Consider the following 22,441-nt stretch of genomic DNA (forward strand, 5'->3'; position numbering starts at 1 on the left):
GAGCTAGAGTGAGACCCTAGCTCGAAAAACCAAAAAATAAATTAATTGATTAAAAATAATAAATAAATAGATGTAAAAAAAAAATACAAAATTAACATGGTCTATTCCCTTAGGGCCAAGGACAGGCCATTACATATATATTCTCCTTTTGCCCAAAATAGGTATCGGTTCAATAAGGCTCAGGCTTTACTTACTATTGCAGGCCACTGAATAATCTGTTCCGAAATTTCAGGTGACTTTCGTTCAGCTAAAACCAAGTTATGCTCTACTAAGAAAGCTCTCCTTAGAAGACTGTAGACATCTATCCATTTTCTCTTCCTCCAAGATTCACCATCAAACTCCACACACACCTGGACAAATGAAATCGAAAAGTAAATTCACTTACAGAAGTGAACATTACAAATACAAGTTGAATTATACCCTTATTACTCTATTTGATACATAAAACCAACACGGAGTATGCTATTCTCCTGCCCTTTTTCCTGTTCCTTTACATTCATTTACAGCCTACAATAAATGGCCACACATGAGCCAAGCTTTGGCTCCCATACTACTTTGGAATACATAAGCTTTTGGATCCAGTGTCGTCAAAGTGACACTCTGGGAAGCCCAGAACCCAAAGACCCTCCTCAGAAGACTTTTAAGTCAGACATTTAAGCTTTGGGAACTAGAAGACATGAATTTGAACTCAAAAGTACTTACCACACTACACTGTAATTATCTGTGGGTTTAAGGTGACTTCCCTACCCCTACACTCCACCTCCTGCTTCTAATTCCCCTAGTAGCAACAGATACACATAGTACAGAGCTTATATAGAGTACATCTTCAATATCCCTTCCAACTAAGTTGAGGTATTTACTTCTGAGTTAGGAGGCTGACTACTTAGTTCACGGAATACAGAACTAATAAATGAATCCCAGCTATGATGAAGCTTGATTAGAATTATTTTACATGCATATAATGAATATAAGAAAAGAAGAAAACTAATTAACTTGAGTCTCAGGTTAAGAATCCTTGCTTACATATATGAAATGTCATGACAAAACCTACTGTTTTATATAATATACACTAATTAATAAATGACCCCAGTGTGTTCCAGAACCACTCTAGTAGTTTAGACGTCTTTTCTTTGTCCCTCCTCCCACCAAGGAAGAACCCAAAGCTTCCCGCAAGGTAGTTAAGTGCTCTACCACTGAGTTATATCCCCAACTCCTATAGTGTCTAAATATTAAAGTTGAACTGTCTTTGAAAGTTTTCCAAGTAATTGTGACGCTTTCTGCTTCGGACATGCAAATACCTCCGACCCTTAAGGATAGAAATAGCAACTACAATTTGTATAAATATGTTAAGACCAAAAAAAAAAAATCACTCCTGCCAGGTGTGTTGGCGCAAGCCTTTAATCCCAGTACTGGGGAGGCTGAGGGAGGACACCAGCCTGGAGCTACAGTGTGAGTTCCAGGTCAGCCTGCTCCAGAGATAAAACAAAACAAAAAAAATAATAAAAAGTCAACCAACAGTCTAGAAGTATGTCTCTGAAAATGACCCTGATGCTAGAGTTACTTACAAAATCTTAATGGTCAGATAAATGTAACCAAAACATCCCATACCTCTAAACCAATATGAATCTATTAGCTCTATAATTTATTCTAGAATGATCTTTGTGGTGGTTTGATTCAGGTGTCCCCCATAAACTTAGGTGTTCTGAATGCTAGGTTTCTAGCTGATGGATATTTGGGAATTAATGCCTCCTGGAGGGAGTGTATTGTTGGGGGCGGGCTAATGGACTTTATAGCCAGTTTCCCCATGCCAGTGTTTGGCACACCCTACTGTTGCTGTGGTCCATCTTATGTTGGCCAGGGGGTGATGTCCACCTTCTGCTCATGCCATCGTTTCCCCCTGCCATCGTGAAGCTTCCCCTCGAGCCTGTAAGCCAAAATAAATCTCTTTCCCAGAAGCTACTCTTGGTTGGGTGATTTCTACCAGCAATGCAAACCGGACTGCAACAATCTTCTTGAATGATTTTGTTATTTTAACAAATTTCAATTAAATCACAATATTCAATGTGAAAAATCACCTGTTTTTATTTGATTTAAAATTCTTCCTTCTACCACAGAAGCCTCTCATTTTAGGTTTCAAGAACTAGTTAATATTATCTACATGTATCAAATTTGCTCTATCCCCTAGATATCATTTCTATTCCTTTTTAACAGGTTCAATTACTCACTTGTTATAGAACCTAATTCAAGCAGCATTTCCTCAAAGAAACCTTCCCATACCAATCTGTCTTTCAAGAGAAATCCCTCTGCAAACTGTACACAAAGCTTTGTATTTTATTCCCTAACATTTATGCACAGTTGGCATTACAGTAGACTGATATTCAAATCCCAACAGATCAACACCTTTTCCTTGCCATTGTATGTCACCAGTTCAGTCACTATCATTACTTAAATACTTGTCAGAGTTATTAAATGAACTGAATTGGGCTCTTACATTCTGTTTCTCTCATTTACTCAGAAATAGTATTACCGTCCCCCTCCACCACCCCCCTCACCCCAGCAGGCAGGTAGGGTCTCACTCTAACCCAGACTGACCTGGAATTCACTATGTAGTCGCAGGCTGGTCTTGAACTCATAGCAATCCTCTTGCTTCTGCCTCTCAAGTGCTGGGATTAAAGGTGTGTCACCATGCCCAGCTATTTTTAATATTGAATGGGGGCATCAGGGCCTCTAGCCACTACAAACAAACTCCAGACACATGCACCACCTTGTGCATCTGGCTTACCTATATATTGGGGAATCAAATCTGGGTCCTTAAGCTTTGCAGCAAGTGCCTTAACTGCTAAATCATCCTTCCAGCCCCAAGCAGTGAGTTTTAAACTCATACTGCTAACTCCAATCCCAAAGCTTTTCCTGTATACAGAACATCTCTTTTAAAATCAATGTCATAAGGCTGGAGGGATGGCTTAGCAGTTAAGGCGTTTACCTGCAAAGCCAAAGGACCCAGGTTTGATTCCCCAAGACCCACGTTAGCCAGATGCACAAGGGGGCACACACGTCCGGAGTTCATTTACAGTGGCTCGAGGCCCTGGCATGCCCATTCTCTCTCTCTCCCTCTTTCTCTGTCAAATAAATAAATAAAAATAAATTAATTAAAAAAAAAATCAGTGACATAACACTCTACCTTACTAACCCAGCAAGTGCATCCCTAACTTCCCAAGCAACTTGACTTAGAAAGCAGTTTCTATTCTTGGTATGGCAAATTTTTAACTTCAGTTATTACTGAATACTTTCCAAATCAAAATTTATGCAAATAGGTGAACACCTTTGTAGCCAAGATGCCACACTCACTCCCCCAGGTCATATACATTCCAATCACTGTAATCAACCACATGTCCCATGTTCTGTTTCCTAGCCACAGAATCTAAGTACTCGAACACTGTCCTCAGTCTTTCAGTCTCAAACTCAACCCAGTTTTCATCTATCATAATGTGGAATAAGTGACAAGCACACACAAATTATAGAATTCATGAGATCTGGGCTTGACTCCCAGAATTAGAATTATTTTACATGCATATAATGAATGTAAGAAAAGAAGAAAACCAATTAACTTGAGTCCCAGGTTAAGAACCCTTGCTTACATATATGAAATGTCATGATGAAACCCACTGTTTGATATAATATATACCAATTTAAAAATGTCTAAATCCTAAGTCTAATTCCACTGAATCTCATTTTACTAGTTTCAAAGTGAAAATAACAAAATCTATCTCTCATTGAATTGTCAGGTAGATTTCTAAAAACAATGTATATGAAGTATCTCAGGCAAGACAACAAGCTACTTTTAAGACCCACCCTAGCCCCATGGTAATTTAAATCTTATTGCTGTATCATTTAAGTTAGGAGTAGAGAAGGTCTTCAACATAATTATGTGTATCTATTCACCATGGAAAAAAAAAAAAAATGAAAGGATTTCTAAGACATTAAGTGGCTTCCCAAAACTTAACATCACAATTCTTGCTCACTTGCTCTCTCTCTCCCTCCCTTTGTGTGTGTCTGCCTCTTTCCCTCTCTCAAATTTTTTTTTAAAAAATATTATTTTGTTTTATTTATTTGAGAAAGAGAGAGAGAATGGGCATGCCAGGGCCTCTGGCCACTACAAACAAACTCCACCTTGTACCTCTGGCTTATGTATGTCCTGGGGAGTCAAGCCTGGGTCCTTTGGCTTCGCAAGCAAATGCCTTAACCACTAAGCCATCTTTTCATCCCCCAACATCACAATTCTTAAATGCTCACTATCTAAAGCTAAGGATATCCTAAAAGCTATTCATATCTCAATGTGGGCACTAAAATTTCCCCAACATAAGTCTCTAAAATGAGTTAATGCTGTATCTAATCAAGATATTCTCAAAATCTCTGAGTCATAACTTAAATCCACCTCACCTGAGCATTTGATTATGAAACCAGTGGAACAGCCAAGGAAAACAATTCCAAATTTAAAAGTAGGAACACAAAGAAATTTTTAATTACATATTGACTCCATGCCTAGCTCTACAATGCAGAATACCATTAGTTCTACTATACACTGCTAAGAAATTAATTCATTGCATCCATACATAACTTTTATACCTAAAAATATGCTAACGGGGTCAATTTTAAAGGATAGACAGTTTCTTTAATCCACTGTGCTAGGACTTCCTAACTTTACATAGCTTTGCTGGCAGCAGAACTGATCAATATTCCAGTTCCAGTTGCACAGAGGATGAAAGGCTAGACATGGGCGAAGACACCCAATTGCTGATAGCAGGAAAGGTTCATATAAACACAGAACTGTGTAAACAAAGTCAGTTAGGAAGCTATGTCCTTCACACTTTAGAAAGAGTAGGATAAAAAATAAGATTAAACATATCTTTCATATCTGTACAGACCTAGTCTTATTCTAAGTGGAGAAAATGTCACTGCCCCATCAGTATTTTTAAACTGTTTTCCCACAATAGAGGAAATGATAATTCTTTCACCACTTATCCAAATTTTGAGCATTACATGCCAAGCAGGATTCCAGCTAATTAGGAACCTAGAAGTTAGCAAAATAATGTGACTAACCTCACTCTATCAAACTGACCCCTTCCCTGCCAGGCGAGGTGGCGCACGCCTTTAATCCCAGCACTTGGGAGGCAGAAGTAGGAGGATCGCTGTGAGTTCGAGGCCACCCTGAGACTCCATAGTGAATTCCAGGTCAGCCTGGGCTAGAGTGAAACCCTACCTCGAAAAACCATAAAAAAAAAAAACAAAAACAAAAAAAAAACAAATTGACCCCTTCCCAAAGTAGGGTCTCATTCTAACCTAGGCTGACCCAGAACTCCCTCTGTAGCCCCAGGCTGGCCTTGAACTCCTGGTGACCTTCCGACTTCAGCCACCAAGTGCTGAGATTAAAGGTATGGGGCACCATACAAGGCTATATCTAATTATCAAAGCTTACTGTGTGAGGCCTGCAGTCAGGACTTGGGAAAACCAACTTAACTTGAAATCTCAATTTCCTAAACAAAAAAAGTACCATAACCATTACTCACTGTAAGGATATTTTCATCTTAACTTCTTTGTAATCAATTACTAGATACATTGCTTTTGTCCTCTCAAGTAACTTTGTTACAGTCTTTCTCTAGGTGAAATAATGTTAGCCAGCCTGGGCATTGTTGTTACCAGTCACCATAAACTGAGCAAGCAAGTGTAGCCAAACTTGTATCTGTACCAACACTAAATGGACAGATCTACATAGCCTGACTTTTACTTGGTTCTTGGCTTATACGTCAAAACACAATTTAGTCTAATATTTTAACATACATGTTAAATACAACATGACCTCTAAACATAAGCCAAATACTTCTGCTACTAATCATGGAATGTAATAAGAAATATGATTGGAAAGCACCTTACAGGAGGACTGAATTGGAAACTACCAGTAAAGTAAAATCCAGTATCAGCAAAACTGAACTGAAATCGCAGAAATCACACTGTGAAACCTAGATCCAAACCCTCCCTTTATCATTTAGAAGCTAAAGTGCTGGACCAGAGCTCTTCCTCATTCTGAAAAGATCCGCCCTCCTCTTCAAAGACTGGAGGTGGGAATATAGAGATAAAATATGTTAAGGATCTATTAGATTGCATATGTAATCCAACAGGTCCTTCCTTAATCACTAGAAGAAAGGAACACCTAGTCTCTTGTCAAGTACCCAAGAACTAAGAATAATACAATTTAAATATTGCTTCCATTTAGATCAGAGAGAATAACTCTACTATAAAGTTTCTTTGTACTTGGCAGGTGAAAATAAACCACAACAACCATGACTTAAATCTTATACACAAAGCCCATTTTATGTATAGCGATTAGTCTAAAGCAAATAGCTTGGTTATTCCCACACAATTCACTATCTCAATATATATACATGAAAATCTGACAGAATGTGGTGAACAAAGGAGAAAAACTAAACAGTGTATGGCAGGAGCTCCTTTGTGGCACAACTCTTGACCATGTGGCATTGATGGCTAAGAGGGCAGCCCCTGAAGGAAAACTTCCTGGAGTAGAATACAGGCTAGGCCAATTCCTAGGTATGTGATCCTGGGCAAGATACTCAGTCTTCCCTAGTCACAAGTATGTTCATCTGTAAAATGGGGGCAATATGAGTACTCCAAAGCACTGCTGTCAGGATGAAGAACATAGCAAGGTGCTTGTGCTCAGTAGTCACTCTTCCTTTGACACAAAGCACAAAGTGGAAACTGAAAATACGTAACAAATTCCCTTTGCCATGGCTCTCTGCAGACTCTTGCTGGCACAGGCAGGCACTGTCACCTTGACTGTGTTCAAACAGCAGGGTTTCAGACTGCCAATGGCCAAAATTTGGTTTTCTTGAGCAATTCTCCAGAAAAAGCAAAGCCATGACCAAGTGAAGATTCTGAAACATGCATTACTAAGGGTGGAAATACCTTCTGTTCTGACAGCTTCCTTCAAGTTATCACCACTTTGGAGCCTTTGTTAGCAATCTTTTCTCAGATGTTTTTGCACAAAGGAGTCTTTGTGGGCACAATGGCTTCCTTGCTGGTTGTTTCCACACAATCTTTTCACACCAATACTTCTATTAGAGCGTGGAATTCAACCCTCTTTCAAAAGATCTAACTGAAAAGATTCCAGAGTGTCATTCTGATTTAAAACAACCCTGGTCACACTTGTTCCCATTTCTAACCCCCCCCCCCCCTTCGCAGCACGCTGTGTAGTGTTTCAGAAGCCAGTCCTCCAATACACCTTCCATGGGGCGGCTCCACCCAGGGCTTCCATATAGGGTCATATCCCACACCCACCCAGCCTGATCAGTGACAACCAGGAATTGCTCCTGCCCTCACGCACCATATATGGACAAATACCCACCCTAACACTCCAAACAGAACTAAGCTCCTCCCTACACATACATATTTCATTAACATGTCCTAAAGTTTAAGACAAAAAAAGAAAGTTGAGCCAAGAAATTAAGAGGAACACACAATCAGTTTTTCAAATAGCACTTACAAACCACTGGCGCTCGAATATTAAGGATGCCAATCGTCATCCACTTGCCCAACCTATTACTAACAACAATGCTCCTCCCTTCGGGGACATAATCAGACAGTCCTAGTGGGACACAGCGCCTGCATTAATGAAGCATGTCTGAACAATCCTAAACCCATTATTAAACTCAGGCAGCCAAGAGCTCTAGGCCAAACACATCTCGGCTCTACACAACCATTTCAAAGACTTTCAAGGTCTAGTTTTCTGCACCTTCAGATCAGATGCCAACTTTCTAGTCGCCCATTTCAGAAGAGGGAGAAAGAGGGGGCCTATGGTCGCGTTACCAAGGTAACTGTGAAACGTCCGGCTGCCGAGGCCCAAAAGACGGTTTTGTTTTGTTTTTTACCTTCAGATCCTTCTTGGTAACGTCGGGGTGAGAAACAGCTCGTATGGTCCCCGAGAGCCAGGGCCACTCAGCGACGCGCTCCACGTCCCAGCTGTCGTGGCCGCCGTCGGACGCGGACACACTGAGGAATCGCTTGCCCACCAATACTGGCCAACTTTCTCCGAGCGTGAGCACCATGGTTTCCACGCCGGCAGGAAGGGCTCCTCCCTGCAAAGAAAAAAAAATGCACAAAAACAAAAATGCGCTGAGGGCGGCCGAGAGGAGGCGGCGGCTGCGGGGCAGGGGAGGCGGTCCCGCCCCGACGGATGGAGTGGTCCTCTCGGGGAGCGGAGGACGCGCCCCCGGGCGGACCCCGCGCCTCCCCCACTGCCAACAGCGGCCGAGCGCCGCGTGACCCTCGCGCCGGCAACTTTCGCTTTTCCAAAGCCCGACGCCCGGGAGCCAGGGGACAATCCTTGGCAGCTAGAGTGTTATCTGCGAGTCCCCGCTGATCAGCCGGGACAGAAAAACACCCCCGCGCGCGCGCGCGCACACACACACACACGCGCGCGCGCGCGCACACCCAGAGGACCCCCGTCCCAGGAGGCCGGGTCCCCACCGAGGCGGCCCGCGACGACGCCGGACGGAGACCCCCATCCCTCACTTGCCGCGCCCCCCCCCGTTTCCGGGCCGCCCCCCAACCCTGCCCGACGCCCCCCGCCCCGGCCTGGGTAACGGCGAGAGGGCGACGGGGCCCGCGCGGGCTCGGGGACCGTCACCTTTCTTGCCCGTGTCCCCGCAGCCGAGGCCGCGGCGCTCTTACCCCGCCTCCCTGAGTCACCCGCAGCAGCAGCAGCCTCCGTTCCCAACCGCCCAGCACACTCGAGCTCTCACTTGGTTCAAGAGCTCTCACAAGACACGCACGGGCCCTCGGGCCCGCCCCTTCGGAGCCGCTGCCACCGCTCATTGGCTGGGTCACGGGAGATGGGCGGGGCTCGTGGACAAATGAGCTATCCCTATTGGTCTCCCTGGCGGGGGCGGGGCGAGTGACAAAAAAAACAATTCTTTGGCTGCCTCCTCCCTTCCTCCCCCCCACCTCCGACTCCCGGTCGACCCCCATTAGGGTAAAGAACTCCAAACGTAAGCGAGAGATCCCTCCGCCCATTCTTCCATTTGTTGCCACACCGTACGCAAAGGAGTCCCGCGAAATCGGTGATCAACTTTGAGGCCAGAGGGGTAAAAATTCCACGAGCGCAGTGATAAGACTGCATAGGAAGATGCGGGGCCTCGAGCGCGCATTGCACTGCACTTCAAATGCGTGAGCTGTCCACAGAAGATGGGCCTGCCAGTTGGCGGAAGAATCTCACAGGAAAGGGGCGGAGGGCGGTGCAGAGCCGGCGGGGGAGGGAAGGCCGGGGACGTGCGGTTTCAGGCGTACTCAGCCAGAGGGAGGAGCGACGATGCTCTGGAGGCTCGTGCGCAGGCGCCTCGCAGAGCGACGCTGGAGCTCGGGCTGCTGGGCGAAATGGCCGCGGGAGGCGCAGGCGCACGTGGTGCTCATCGTGAATGTCTAGGGCCGCCATTTTGGAGGGTGAATGAAGAAAGGTTTGGAGTCGCTGGGCAATGACGTCCGTTAAATCTAGACAAAAGAATGTATGTAGCGCAGTGTAGAGTCTGATTTTTTTTTTTTATGTAAAGGAAGAATAAGAAGATGTCCTGAAGTTTACAAAGAAATCGGAAGAGTGCAGTGAAGTACATGATGATGCAAGTAATCTGGATGAGAAGGTGACTTTGAAGGACAGAAGAGAAAAGATGATTGTGTGCTTTGGAATAGACCATTCTTGGTTGAATAAAGAAGAAATGGAATGAAGAGATTGAAGACTTTTTTTTAAGTAAAGGCTGGTGGTTGACATGGCATCGAATGCAATCCTTAAGATGAGTGAAGAATTCCTGTTCTCAGTTTTATGAATGTGAACTAGGAAATAAGAACAAGAACAGAAATTTGTAAATATATGATGCAAATTAGTGCCATTGTGTTCCTTTTGAATATATATGTTCAAAATAGATGATCTTAAAGTTTGCAATAATACTAAAGAATTAAATTGTCTTTATGATATGCAGATCATTAAGAAGGTGGGAAATGGAACAAAGAAATGCATGTAATTCAAAATAAAACAAAAATGAAAACAAAAGAAACTAGAAGAAAGCATAATTAAAGTAAAATGAGATTTAAGTCCAAATATTTATGCATACAATAAATATGAATGGGTTAATTTTATTTGTAAACCTAAAAACATACTTGATAGTATAAAAAATAAATTTGAATACAACAAGTACAATAGAAGCTTGAAAACAAACTAAAATTTTAATCAAAGGGTAATGGATATGTTTTGAGAAATGTCATTTGGTGATTTCATCTTTGTGTTAACATAATAGTGTACTTAAAATAACTAACAAGACTACAGAGTCACTAGATGATAAGATTTATGGGACCACCTTTATTTACATGGCTTACTATTTACTGAAATGCTGTTATATGGTGTGTGACTGTAATTGAAAATAAATACCTGAAAAAAGAAGGGATTTTTATGTTAATAAAACATGGGGTCTATAAAGATAATATGCACTACTGCATCATTATGACCATGAAAATATGTACTAGACTTCATTAAGATAAAATATGTTTATTTTTAGTGTATGGTAAAAAGACAACTCACATTGAATATGTATTATGACTTGAAAAATATTTTGCAACTTCCTAGAAAACCAGAAATATCAAAACAAATTGAACATTCATGAGCTTAAAACTTCTATAAGGATCCTAAAAATCGAAGAATATATCTTATCCTGGAAAAACACACAGAACTAGATGACACTGAAGAACTGAAAACCCAGATGCCCATCGTTTGATGAATGGATAATGAAGATGTGCTAACATACACACAATGAAAGTCTACTCACCAGTAAGGAAAAGTGAAATAATAAAATTTGTAGGAAAATGGATGGACTTGGAACAGATCATACTAGGCCAGCTCTGCATGCTCTCCCTCATCTGTGGGTCCTAAACTGGAACAGCTTGAGTTGCAGGCATATCTGACAATTGACTTGAGGGACAGATAAGAGGGACAGAAGGGTTTGTGGGAGGGGAATGGGAGAGTGGGAGGAAATATACACAAAACCAAATCCAAAATGAATTGGTATAATGGAAACCTTCCTCCTAGATAGCAGACTAAAAAATATAACCCCCAATAGTAGCATGGAGGGATAGTTTGGTAAGAAGGGCCCTGAAGAGAGAGGATGAAGGCTAACCCTAAAATATTTGGCCCTGGCTTATAACTCTCAACACTAGAAATTGGTTACAAGCCTTGTTGAATTGTTGATCAAAGAGACCTAGAAGGCCCACAAAACAAGACAGGTTTCTGTCAAAGGGCTTGATTACCCACCTGAGGTAAAAGGTAAGACCCTATTGCTGAAGACACCAGAACACTAGAATGGCTGAATCTGGAAGGAAGCCAGCTCCCCAATGGTTACCCAGTATAGTGATGAAAAGCACCACATAAGCTGCTGAGGGAAAACAGCCAACAATGTTGTAAGCAAGCAGGGGACACTGCTATATGAAAACAACCATTCTGATAAGATGTTCACACCTGTGCAATAGAGACACACAGCCTAGGTAGGTAACCAATGGCTCTCTGATTGGCCAAGAGATCTGCTCAGTGGAAAGGAATCCATGGTTAGAAGTGGGAACCAAGTCAAAATCCTATAGAGACCAAGATTATGGAATCCAGTTACATGCTTCCAGTGGTCTTTGGCCAAAAGTGAGGCTACACCTGTAAAAACCCCTCTAAATTAACAATGTTTATCCCCTTTAACCTATGCTGATTTCACTTGTTGTTGGAGAATCTATTTTTCTTTTTCAGAAAGTAGCAAAGACCAGAGACAACCAAAATCACTCAAGAATAGATTGCTGACTCCTTGTCAGCAGATGAACCACCCCTAGCACCATAGCCAGGGCCCAGGTGAAAACAGAGGAATTGTTAAGATGAGCAAGAGTGCTGATTCTATGGTGAGCCTGACTACCTGAGCCAGGGTGAAGGAGATAAACATTGAGGAATCTCAACATGCACTAAAGCAGAAATCCAGAAGCCACTAAGAGTTCAACACCAAAATAGACATAAAATACAGCCACCCAGCTTTATGGAACTTTGCAGAAGAGGGGGTGGAAAGAATGTAAGATGAACATTTGGGGAGGGAACATCCAGAGGCATTGTCCCCCACCACCACCACAATGACTGACTTGCTCTCATGACTCATGCCAGCTGTCCCACTAAGGAGGACCCTCAGTGGAATAGGGGCAAGGAGGAAGGAAATGATGGTACTAACACATGATCTATCCATACAAAGTTTCTAGTCAATGTAAAAAAAAAAAATAATAATGAAGGGCTGGAGAGATTACTCACTGGTTGGAGGCACTTGCTTGCAAAGTTTGTGGGCCTGAGTTCAATTCCCTGACCACCTCTGTAAAGCTGGGCAGGCATTCATTTGCAGTGGCAAGAGACCTAAGCCTGCCCATATACATGTGTGAGTGTGTGTGTGTGCATGCAACTAAATTTAAAAAAATTTTAAGAAAAAAACAACTGCACATTGACTTGATGAGCTGCATTTCTCAAGTTAAAGAATTAGGGAAGGGCTGGAGAGATGGCTTAGTGATTAAGACCCTTGTCTGCGAAACCTAAGGACCCAGGTTTGACTCTCCAAAACCCCAGAAGCTAGGTACACAAGGCCACACATGCACACAAGGTGACACATGGGTCTGAAGTTTGATTGCAGTGGCTAGAGGCTCTGGCATGCCAATTCTATCTCTTGCTCTCTCTCTCATAAAATAAATAAAAAGGAATTAGAGGAAATCAAGATAAATGTATATTTGAAAAAAAACTGAAGAAAATACAATAAAACCTATACATATTAAAAATTAGTTTACAGTTAACATAATCTATGTATTTCTAGTGAAGTGCAAATAATAAATTATTTAGTACATGCCTTGGAGTGTTGTGGCGTCTGGAGTCTATTCATCTTGGAGTCTCGGAGTCTTGGAGACTCCATAGTGAATTCCAAGTTAGCCTGGGCTAGAGTGAGACCCTACCTTGAAAAACCAAAAATAAAATAAAATAAAAATAGTCAACTTCCTGGTAAGATGGTGGCATAGTAGTCACACCATTAGAACAATGTTGCAATGCCAAAATCCCATATCAACATTCACAAAAAGTTCCACATGAGTCAAATTTATTTGTTATTTATTATTTCATTTGCATGAATGCCTGCATGAGTGGAGAGAGGCATACATGCCACTGTGTGTGTGTGTGTGTGTGTGTGTGTGTGTGTGTGTGTGTGTGTGAGAGAGAGAGAGAGAGAGAGAGAGACAGAGAGACAGAGAGACAGATTGAGAGAGAACATCGTGTCTGTACTCTTCTTCCACCTTTGTTGAAACAGTCTCTTGCCATGGCACATGACCACCAGGCTAGCTGTGAGCTTCAGATTCTCCTGGCTCTGCCTCCTTCCCATCATCATAGGTGCATTGGGATCACAGACTCATGAGCCACTCTGTGTCTCGCTTTACGTGGGTGCTGAGGAGGATGGAAATTGTGGGTGGGCTTTGCAAGCAAGTGCCTTTACCTGATGAGCTATCTCCCCAGCTCCAAATGTACCTTATTTTTTTTTTAATTATTTATTTGTAAGGAGAGAAAGAGGCAGAGAGAGAGGCAGAGGATGGGTGTGCCAGGGCATCTAGCCACTGCAAACCATCTCCAGATGCTTGTACCACCTTGTGCAGCTGGCTTACATGGGTCCTGGGGAATTGAACCTGGGTCCTTTGGTTTTGAAGCCAAACACCTTAACTGCTAAACCATCTCTCCAGCCCCAAATGTTCCTATTTTTAAATTTAGTAAAATATTTTCATGTTCCTTCCCACCCCCCTTTAGGACATTTCAGTCCTAAAGCCACGAGGAGGGGTAAAGCAAGTGAGGTTTGCATAAGGAGACGGCTTGGATGGAATATGGAAGTAAGAGTGAGGAAGAATAGTGCAACATGGTGACTGACCGCCCAAGTGGGATGAGAAGTTTCAAAAGAGAAGGTCAACTGAGCATGGAGTTGTCAGAATCACTTCTACCGGTTAATAAAAAAATTTAAAAAATTACCATCCAAGCTCTATCACCTACATTTATGTCAAAAGCATGCACTAGTCAGTTGAGTTGACTCTTAACTTCACTAGACATTAGCAGTTTCCAAAAGCCTTGAAGAAACCTAGAAACTGGAAATTATTTTTTTAAATATTTTATTTATTTACTTGAGAGAGAAGGGAGGGGAAGAGGCAGATACAAAGAGAATGGCCATGCCAGGGCCTCCTGCCACTGCAAACAAACTCCAGATGCATGTGGCACTCTGTCTGATGTGGGTACTGGGAATTAAACCTGGGTCCTTTGGCTTTGCAAGCAAGTGCCTTAACCATTAAGCCATCTCTCCGTCCTGGAACTGGAAACTTGGAATCTGGTTGGATCTTGATTCTCTCTCTCTCTATTTTTTTTTTTTTTTTTTGTGTGTGTGTGTGTGTGTGTGTTTTTCAAAGTAGGGTCTCACTCTAGCCCAGGCTGTACTGGAATTTGCTATGTAGTCTCAGGGTGGCCTTGAACTCACAGTGATCTTCCTACCTCTGGCTCCCGAGTGCTGGAATTAAAGGCATGAGCCACCACACCCAGCTACTCTTTTTTTTAAAAAATATTTTATTTATTTATTTGAGAGAGAGCGAGAATGGGTTGCCAGGGCCTCTAGACACTGCAATCAAATTTCAGACACATGCACCACCTTGCACATGTGGTTTAAGTGGATACTGAGGAATCAAACCTGGGTCCTTAGGCTTTGTAAGCAAGTGCCTTAACTACTAAGTCATCTCTCCAGCTCCAGATCTTGATTTTTTTTTTTTTTTTTTAGGTAGGATCTCTCTCTATCCGAGCCTGACCTGGAATTCACGGTGGCCTCATGGCAATCCTCCTATCTCTGCCTCTCAAGTGATGGGATTAAAGGTGTGCGCCACCATGATCAGCTCACAAGTCCCCTTTTCCTCCTCTTTCTTTCTTCCTTCCTTTCTTCTTCCTTTTCTTTCTTTTTTAACCTAAATCTGCATCCCTTAAATAGGACAGGAATAAGTGGGGTTTTGTGTGAAAATGTAAATGTCTAAGGCTATTTATGTTAATATAATGCACCTGTGACAAGGCAGCTGGCACAGAGAACAGGCACTAAGCTGTTTGCCTCTGGGGTTTGTTTTTTAAGACTTTTTTTTTGGTTGAGAAGTAGTTCATACCTAGAGATATGCATAGATCTTAAGTGGACAGTTTTACCAGATGCATACACCCTAAATAGCTCATCCCCTTATCAAGAAATAGAACAGTGGTCAAGAAACTATAGCCACAGCCAAATATGGTCCACTACCGACATTTTCTGCAGTTTGTGAAAAATCAGTCTAGATTTATGTGAGAGAGAGAAAGAAGCAGAGAGAGAGAGAATGGCAGATAGAGAGAGAATAGGCATGCCAGGGACTCCAGCCACTGCAAACAAACTCCAAACACATGTGCCACCTTGTGCATCTGGCTTATATGGGTCCTGGGGAATCAGACCTGGGTCCTTTGGCTTTGTAGGCAAGTGCCTTAACTGCTAAGCCATTTCTCCAGCCCTGTTCTTGAATTTATTGGTTTTCTGTTGTTTTGCTTTGATTTTCCAAAACTAGGGGTTGAAATCAGGCCTTGATTATACTACGCACTTGCTCTGCTACTGAATGACATCACCCCCTCTGAGTTTAGTTGAAATGCAATAATAATCTGTGTTAGTGTTTTTGAGAGCCATCCTTGTGGTTCTCTATAAAAAATTGTGTTTCATTGGCTATGATAAATGTGCTTCAGTTTGTCCATTATCTTAGTGTTTGCCTCCTCTGCTTTTATAGCCCTAACCTTTTACTCGAGACCAGTCTGGACAACATAGTGACACCCCATCTTAAAAACAAAAAAAGAAGGGCATGGTGGTGCACACCTGTAATCCCAGCACTTGTGAGGCTGAGTTAGGAGGATCGTGAGGCGTTTGAGGCCACCCTGAGACTCCATAGTGAATTCCAAGTCAGCCTGGGCTAGAGTGAGACCCTACCTTGAAAAACCAAAAATAAAATAAAATAAAAATAGCCAACTTCCTGGTAAGATGGTGGCATAGTAGTCACACCAAAGCAGCCTAGGGAGGGAAATAAACAGAAACACAGCAAAATACACTCTTCTACTGAAAAGTGAAGGGGTATACGTTATTATCAACCACAGCAGAGAAGCAGGAGAGACCAAGATCTTCCAGAAAGGAGGAAACCCACCAGAATCCTGCTGGAGTGCCAGTGGCCCCAATCTGCTAGCCCACCTGCCAGCGTCGGAGTGGCAGGAGCAGAAACAAGGTGAGGGGATTTTATACATACAGCAGCCTCCTCACAAAGTCAGGAAACCTGAAGGGAAGACAGCAGAGACCAGTGAGCAGCTGCTGAAGGAGAATACAAATGGGACCAGCCGGGCAGCTCTGGTACAACTCCAGGCACCCTGCAAAGTCTCTCATCCCCTAACCATCAGGACCGTGAATGTCTGGAGAACTCATTCACCCCCAGCTGCCTGGCACTGAGAGAGATCAAGGTGGGCATGCAGTGTTGGTACAACTGGAAGACATCCCAAAAGGTAACAGGACCTACTTATACAAAGCCAGATACACAGGCCTGCACATGTCAGGAAAGGTTATATGTTACATTTGAATGATATATTCTTGGTTGGATTTACCCTTCTCAGATAAGCTGTATTCTGTATTTGGTATTGACTATTGTTGACTTTGATGTTTCCTTATTTTTAGGGCATTTTCATTTTTTTTCTGTCATTATTGGGGGCAAGGACCGACTGGCCCAGGCTGACTTGGAACCTGTTTCAGACTAGAAATCTCAACCTCCTAGTGGACAAGATAAAGGGTATGGGGCAACACACTCTCTTGGGGACTTTGGTTTTACTAGATTACCTGTTTAGTTTAATCCCCACGCTTGTATAAGTGTTCTGTGCTGGTTTTGATTGAATGTCTATATTGCTCAGTTGAATTTTAGAATTTGCTAGTAATTTGCTTCACCCAGTCTACTAAATACTTGAATAGCAGGCATGCTCAACACCTAGGGTCACTTCTGTTTCTCTTGGAGTACAAGAGCTACACCTGGCACCTTAAATTCCTATACTGAAGATATATAAAGTCGGATTCACATGGCTAAAAACAGTGCAAATAATTAGAAAACCCAAGCATCAAATTAACTCAAGATGCAAAAATCTCTAGACTATACTACAAAAAAGACATGAAAAAATCAAGACAATATAATCCCAGCAAAAATTATTAATCCATCAGAAATGACCTCCAGTGACACTGCTTTAGATGCAATGCCTGACAAAGACTTAAAAAATGAGAATTATGTTCAAAGAAACAAAAGGAATCAAAGAGGACAACTAAGTCTTGAAGGAATCCCAAGAGAACACAGGAAACCAACCTAAGGAAATAAGTAGTCAATATAAAACATGAGTAAGGAAATAGAAATAATGAAAAAAATACCAATCAGAAATACTAGAAATGAGGCCAAAGTGAGGTCAGGGGAAGAGATTGTATAAAAGAAAGGTGGTGGTGGGAGGATATCAATCAAAATTCAAGATATTCTGAATAAGACATGAAAATCTACTTTCTTGAATAATGGCACATCCAAAAGCCATATATTGTTACTAGAAAATTTTCAGTGGCAGGGATGGGATACCTTCCAGTGAGTTGTTGGCCAGGGAGGTCTCTGTTGCCTCCAAAACATTATTGGCTATTGCCAAGGCCCTTGGTTTCCCACGAGAAAGATGTTAAGACCCTACTGCTGAAGACTTCACATGCCAGAGCGGCAGAGTCACTGAGAAATTAATCTGGTGCTGAGCAGAAAACCTTATCCCTGTAGCCCAGCCAACTGAAAGCTGGAAAAAGCTGCACTGTATGCAGCCTTGTGGGAGACAGAAGTCATCAGTGGTGAAAACAGTAGACACTGGAAGCCTCAAGTTTGGCCAGACAGGCCAAATGGCTGAGTAAGTACAATAGTGACATGTCTGCTCTGGGGAAAACCAACTACTCTCTTATTGGACTGAAGGCCTGCTCTATAGGAGCGAATACATGCCTGGTACTGAGAACATAATTAAAAGCCTATGGCAGAGGAGGTTATGAGCCTTACGAGTATAAAGCCTGCTCTTGTCTGGATAAATGCATATATTACTCTCACCAAATTACCCTGAAAGCACTATATTTAATATTCATACTCATATCTAATGCTACTCTCACTTCTAGTTAGAGAAGCTTCTCTTTTCAAATGGTGATGACCACTGAGATGACCCAAAAGGCAACATAGTGCTGAAAAGAAGGGATGGAGGAGTGTCCAGCACTAAAACATCTCACACCTTCCAAGGCTCAGGGTCAATTGTGGAAGAGGTGGTGGAAAGTATGTAAGAGCCAAAGGAAGGGTACCACTCCTTACATACAACCATGTGGACAGAATTGACCTTGATATCCAAGACCTCACAGTGCCTAGAAATACCTAAACAAGACCCTCATAATGAGAGAAAAAGATGATGACACCAAATTAAAAGAGAGACTAATGGAGAGAGGGAGGGGCTATGATGGAGTTATGAAGGGGAAAGTGGGGGAGGGGAGGGAAATACCATGGTTTGTTATCTGTAAGCATAGAAGTTGTATATATATACACATACATACATACATACATATATATCTGCACGTGTGTGTGTGTGTGTGTATGTATAAAACAAGAAATACTAGAAGTAAAAAACAGCAAGTCAAAAAGAAAACTCTGTAGAGGGCTGGAGAGATGGCTTAGCGGTTAAGCGCTTGCCTGTGAAGCCTAAGGACCCCGGTTCGAGGCTCAGTTCCCCAGGTCCCACGTTAGCCAGATGCACAAGGGGGTGCACGCGTCTGGAGTTCGTTTGCAGAGGCTGGAAGCCCTGGGGCGCCCATTCTCTCTCTCCCCCTCTATCTGTCTTTCTCTCTGTGTCTGTTGCTCTCAAATAAATAAATAAATAATAATAATAAAAAAAGAAAACTCTGTAGAAAGTCTCACCAGAGAGGACAGAATATCTAAACTAGAAGACCAGGTGGCAGATCTAATACAGGCCAGCAAAGAGAAAGACAAATTAATAGGAAGGCATGAATGGGAATTTCAAGACATTCAGGACACTATAAAGACAGCAACCTAAGAATTCAGGGCATAGTAGAAGGAGAAGAAATTCATTCCAAAGGCATAACAGGTATTTTCAATAAATCATAGAAGAAAACTTTCCCCAAGTAGGGAAAGTGATGCCAACACGGGCTCAGGAAGCCTATAGAACTCCAAACAGACAACATCAGGATAGAACCTCTCACTGTCATAGTATAATAAAACTACAAAACACATAAACCAAAGAAACCATGTTTAAAGCAGTTAGAAAAATCAGATCACATACAAAGGCAAGCCCATTAGGAAAACAGCAGATTACTCAGCATAAACTTTAAAAGCCAGAAGGGCTTGGAATGATGTATGCCAAGTGCTGAAAGATAGTAACCATCAACCAAGATTACTTTAAACTGCAAAGCTATCCATCAAAATAGATGGAGAAGTAAGGACATTCTACCACAAAAGTAGGCTAAAGGAGTATTTGAAGTCAAAACCAGCTCTACAGAAAATACTTGAAAGGATCCTCCATGCTGAAGAGAAAGAAAAGCACACATATAAGGAACCTGGAAAAAAAACAAACCATATTCAATACTAGTTAATACAAGAGAGCAAAGGTAAAACCAGAAGATCTACAAAACAAGAAAAATAGCAAAAATAAATACACAACTTTCAATAATAGCTCTTAATATCAACGGCCTCAATGCCTCAACCAAAAGACATAGGTTTCCAGACTAGGTTAAAAAGCAGGATCCTTCAATTTGATGCCTTTAAGAAACTCACCCTTCCACAAAAGATGGACACTATCTTAGGGTGAAAGGTTGGAAAATGGTGTTTCAAACAAATGGGCCTAGAAAACAAGCAGGGGTTACTATCCTAATATCTGACAGGAATGACTTAGCACCACCATTATTTAGGAAAGATAAGGAAGGTCACTTTATTTATTTTTTTATTTTGGTTTTCCGAGGTAGGGTCTCACTCTAGCTCAGACTGACCTGCAATTCACTATGTAGTCTCAAGGTGGCCTCGAACTCTTGGTGATCCTCCTACCTCTGCCTCCCAAGTGCTGGGATTAAAGGTGTGTGCCACCATGCCTGGCAAGGAAGGTCACTTTATATTGATTAAAGAAACACTCCAAAGGACATTACAATCCTAAACATATATGCACCTAACATGGGGACTCCCAATTTCATCAAACAAACACTATTAGAACTAAGGTCACAGATAACATGAAACACAGTTGTGATGGGTGACTTCAACACCCCACTCTCATCAATTGTCAGGTCATCTGGGCAAAAAAAATAAAATAAAATAAACAGAGATGAGCCAGGCATAGTGGCACATACCTTTAATCCCAGCACTACGGAGGCAGAGGTAGGAGAATCACTATGAGTTCAAGGCCACCCTAAGACTACCTAGTGAATTCCAGGTCAGCCTGGGCCAGTGTGAGACCCTAGCTTAAAAAACAAAAATAAACAAATAAACAAACAGAGATGCATCTGAATTAAATGAGGTAGTAGAACAAATGGATCTAACATGTCTACATAATATTTCATCCAAATGCTGCAGAATAGACATTCTTTTCAGCAGCACATGAAACATTCTCTAAAATAGACCATATATTAGGACACAAAGCAAATCTTAAAAAATACAGGAAAATTGGGCTGGAGAGATGGCTTAGCGGTTAAGCGCTTGCCTGTGAAGCCTAAGGACCCCGGTTCAAGGCTCGGTTCCCCAGGTCCCACGTTAGCCAGAGTTCGTTTGCAGAGGCTGGAAGCCCTGGTGCGCCCATTCTCTCTCTCTCCCTCTATCTGTCTTTCTCTCTGTGTCTGTCGCTCTCAAATAAATAAATAAATAATTTAAAAAAATACAGGAAAATTGAAATAATTCCTTGCACTCTATTTGATCACAATGGTATTAAACTACAAGTCAATAGCAAGAAAAGCTACAGAGCATACACAAAATCATGGAAACTAAACATTACACAACTAAATGATGAATGGATCAATGAAGAAGTCAAGAAGCAAATCAAAAAATTCATAGAATCAAATAATGAGAACACAACATACCAAAACCTTTGGGCCACAATGAAGGCAGTCCTAAAAGGGAAATTTATAGCTTTAAGTGCCTATATAAAGAAATTAAAAATGTCACAAGTAAACAACTTAATGCTTCACCCTAAGGCTTTGGAAAAAGAACAATGCAAACTGAAAATCAGTAGATGGGAAAAAATAATAAAGATTAGGGCAGAAATTAATGAAATAGAAACAAAAAAATTCAAAGAATCAATGAAACAGAGTTGGTTCTACTCAGGAGCCACAGATTGTTGCTAGAAAATTTTCAGTGCCAGGGATGGGATACCTTCCAGTGAGTTGTTGGCCAGGGAGGTCTCTGATGCCCCCAAAACATTATAGGCCATTGCCAAGGCACTTGGTTTCCCACCAGGAATAGATGGTAAGACCCTATTGCTGAAGACTCCACATACTTGGACTGCAAGGCCACTAGAAATCCTGCTGGAACTGAGCTAGAAAGCTCCTCCACGTAAACCAGCTGACAGAAAGCTGGAAGAAACCATTCTGTATGCAGTTCAATGGGAGAAAGAGAAATAACCAGTGAAGATACTCAACAGTGGACACTGCAAGCCTTATATTTGGCCAGCCAGGCCAAATGAGCCAATGGGTATAATAGTGGCATGTCTGATATGGTGGAAACCAACTGCCCTCTAATTGGACTGGAGGCCCGCTCCATGGGAGGGAATTCATCCCTGATAGTGAAAACATAAAACAGGGGTACTTATGAGACCTAGGGGTATAATGTCTGCTGCTGCCTGGCTAAATGTATATACTATGCTTATCAAAATGCCCAGTAAGCACTTCACTTAATGTTCATACCCTTATATTAATGCTACTCTCACTTTTGGTAGAGAATCTTCTCTTTTCAGATGGCAGTGACCTTGGGATGACTCCGAAGGTATCATGATGCTAGAAAGAAGTTACAGGAGTGCTCAGTACTGCAATACCTCTATCACACCTTCCAAGGCTCAGGGTCTAATGCGGAAGGTAAAGCTCTTCAATATAGCTTTCTTTTGGTTCTTACCACATAGTACACAATATTGTGATAGGATTCACTGTGAGGAAGGAAAAAAAAACAAACAAAAAACTCTAACCTTACTTTGGAAGAAACTATGAGCAGGTTAATTGTAAGGTCAGATTTCATCTTTGCTTTAACTATTCATAATTTT

General features: G+C 41.9%; 1 protein-coding gene across 4 annotated transcripts in view; it reads right to left on the minus strand.

The window, feature by feature from the left end:
* Positions 1 to 8,849, minus strand: part of Kdm3a (lysine demethylase 3A) — a 64,570-nt gene extending 55,721 nt beyond the window's left edge. For 3 of the 4 annotated variants that reach the window (XM_045152669.1, XM_045152668.1, XM_045152666.1), the window contains exons 1-3: positions 8,743 to 8,849; positions 7,941 to 8,147; positions 195 to 350 (exon numbers count right to left, since the gene is read on the minus strand). In XM_045152669.1, coding sequence (XP_045008604.1) covers positions 195 to 350; positions 7,941 to 8,117 — 333 coding nt within the window. In that variant the 5' untranslated portion in view covers positions 8,118 to 8,147; positions 8,743 to 8,849. Of the gene's footprint in view, positions 1 to 194; positions 351 to 7,940; positions 8,148 to 8,698; positions 8,717 to 8,742 lie in introns of those variants that run through there. The other variant, XM_045152667.1, reaches the window with a different exon arrangement.
* Between the last annotated feature and the right edge of the window lie 13,592 nt (positions 8,850 to 22,441).

The sequence above is a fragment of the Jaculus jaculus genome, chromosome 6, assembly GCF_020740685.1.
Source record: "Jaculus jaculus isolate mJacJac1 chromosome 6, mJacJac1.mat.Y.cur, whole genome shotgun sequence".
Lineage (NCBI taxonomy): Eukaryota > Metazoa > Chordata > Mammalia > Rodentia > Dipodidae > Jaculus > Jaculus jaculus.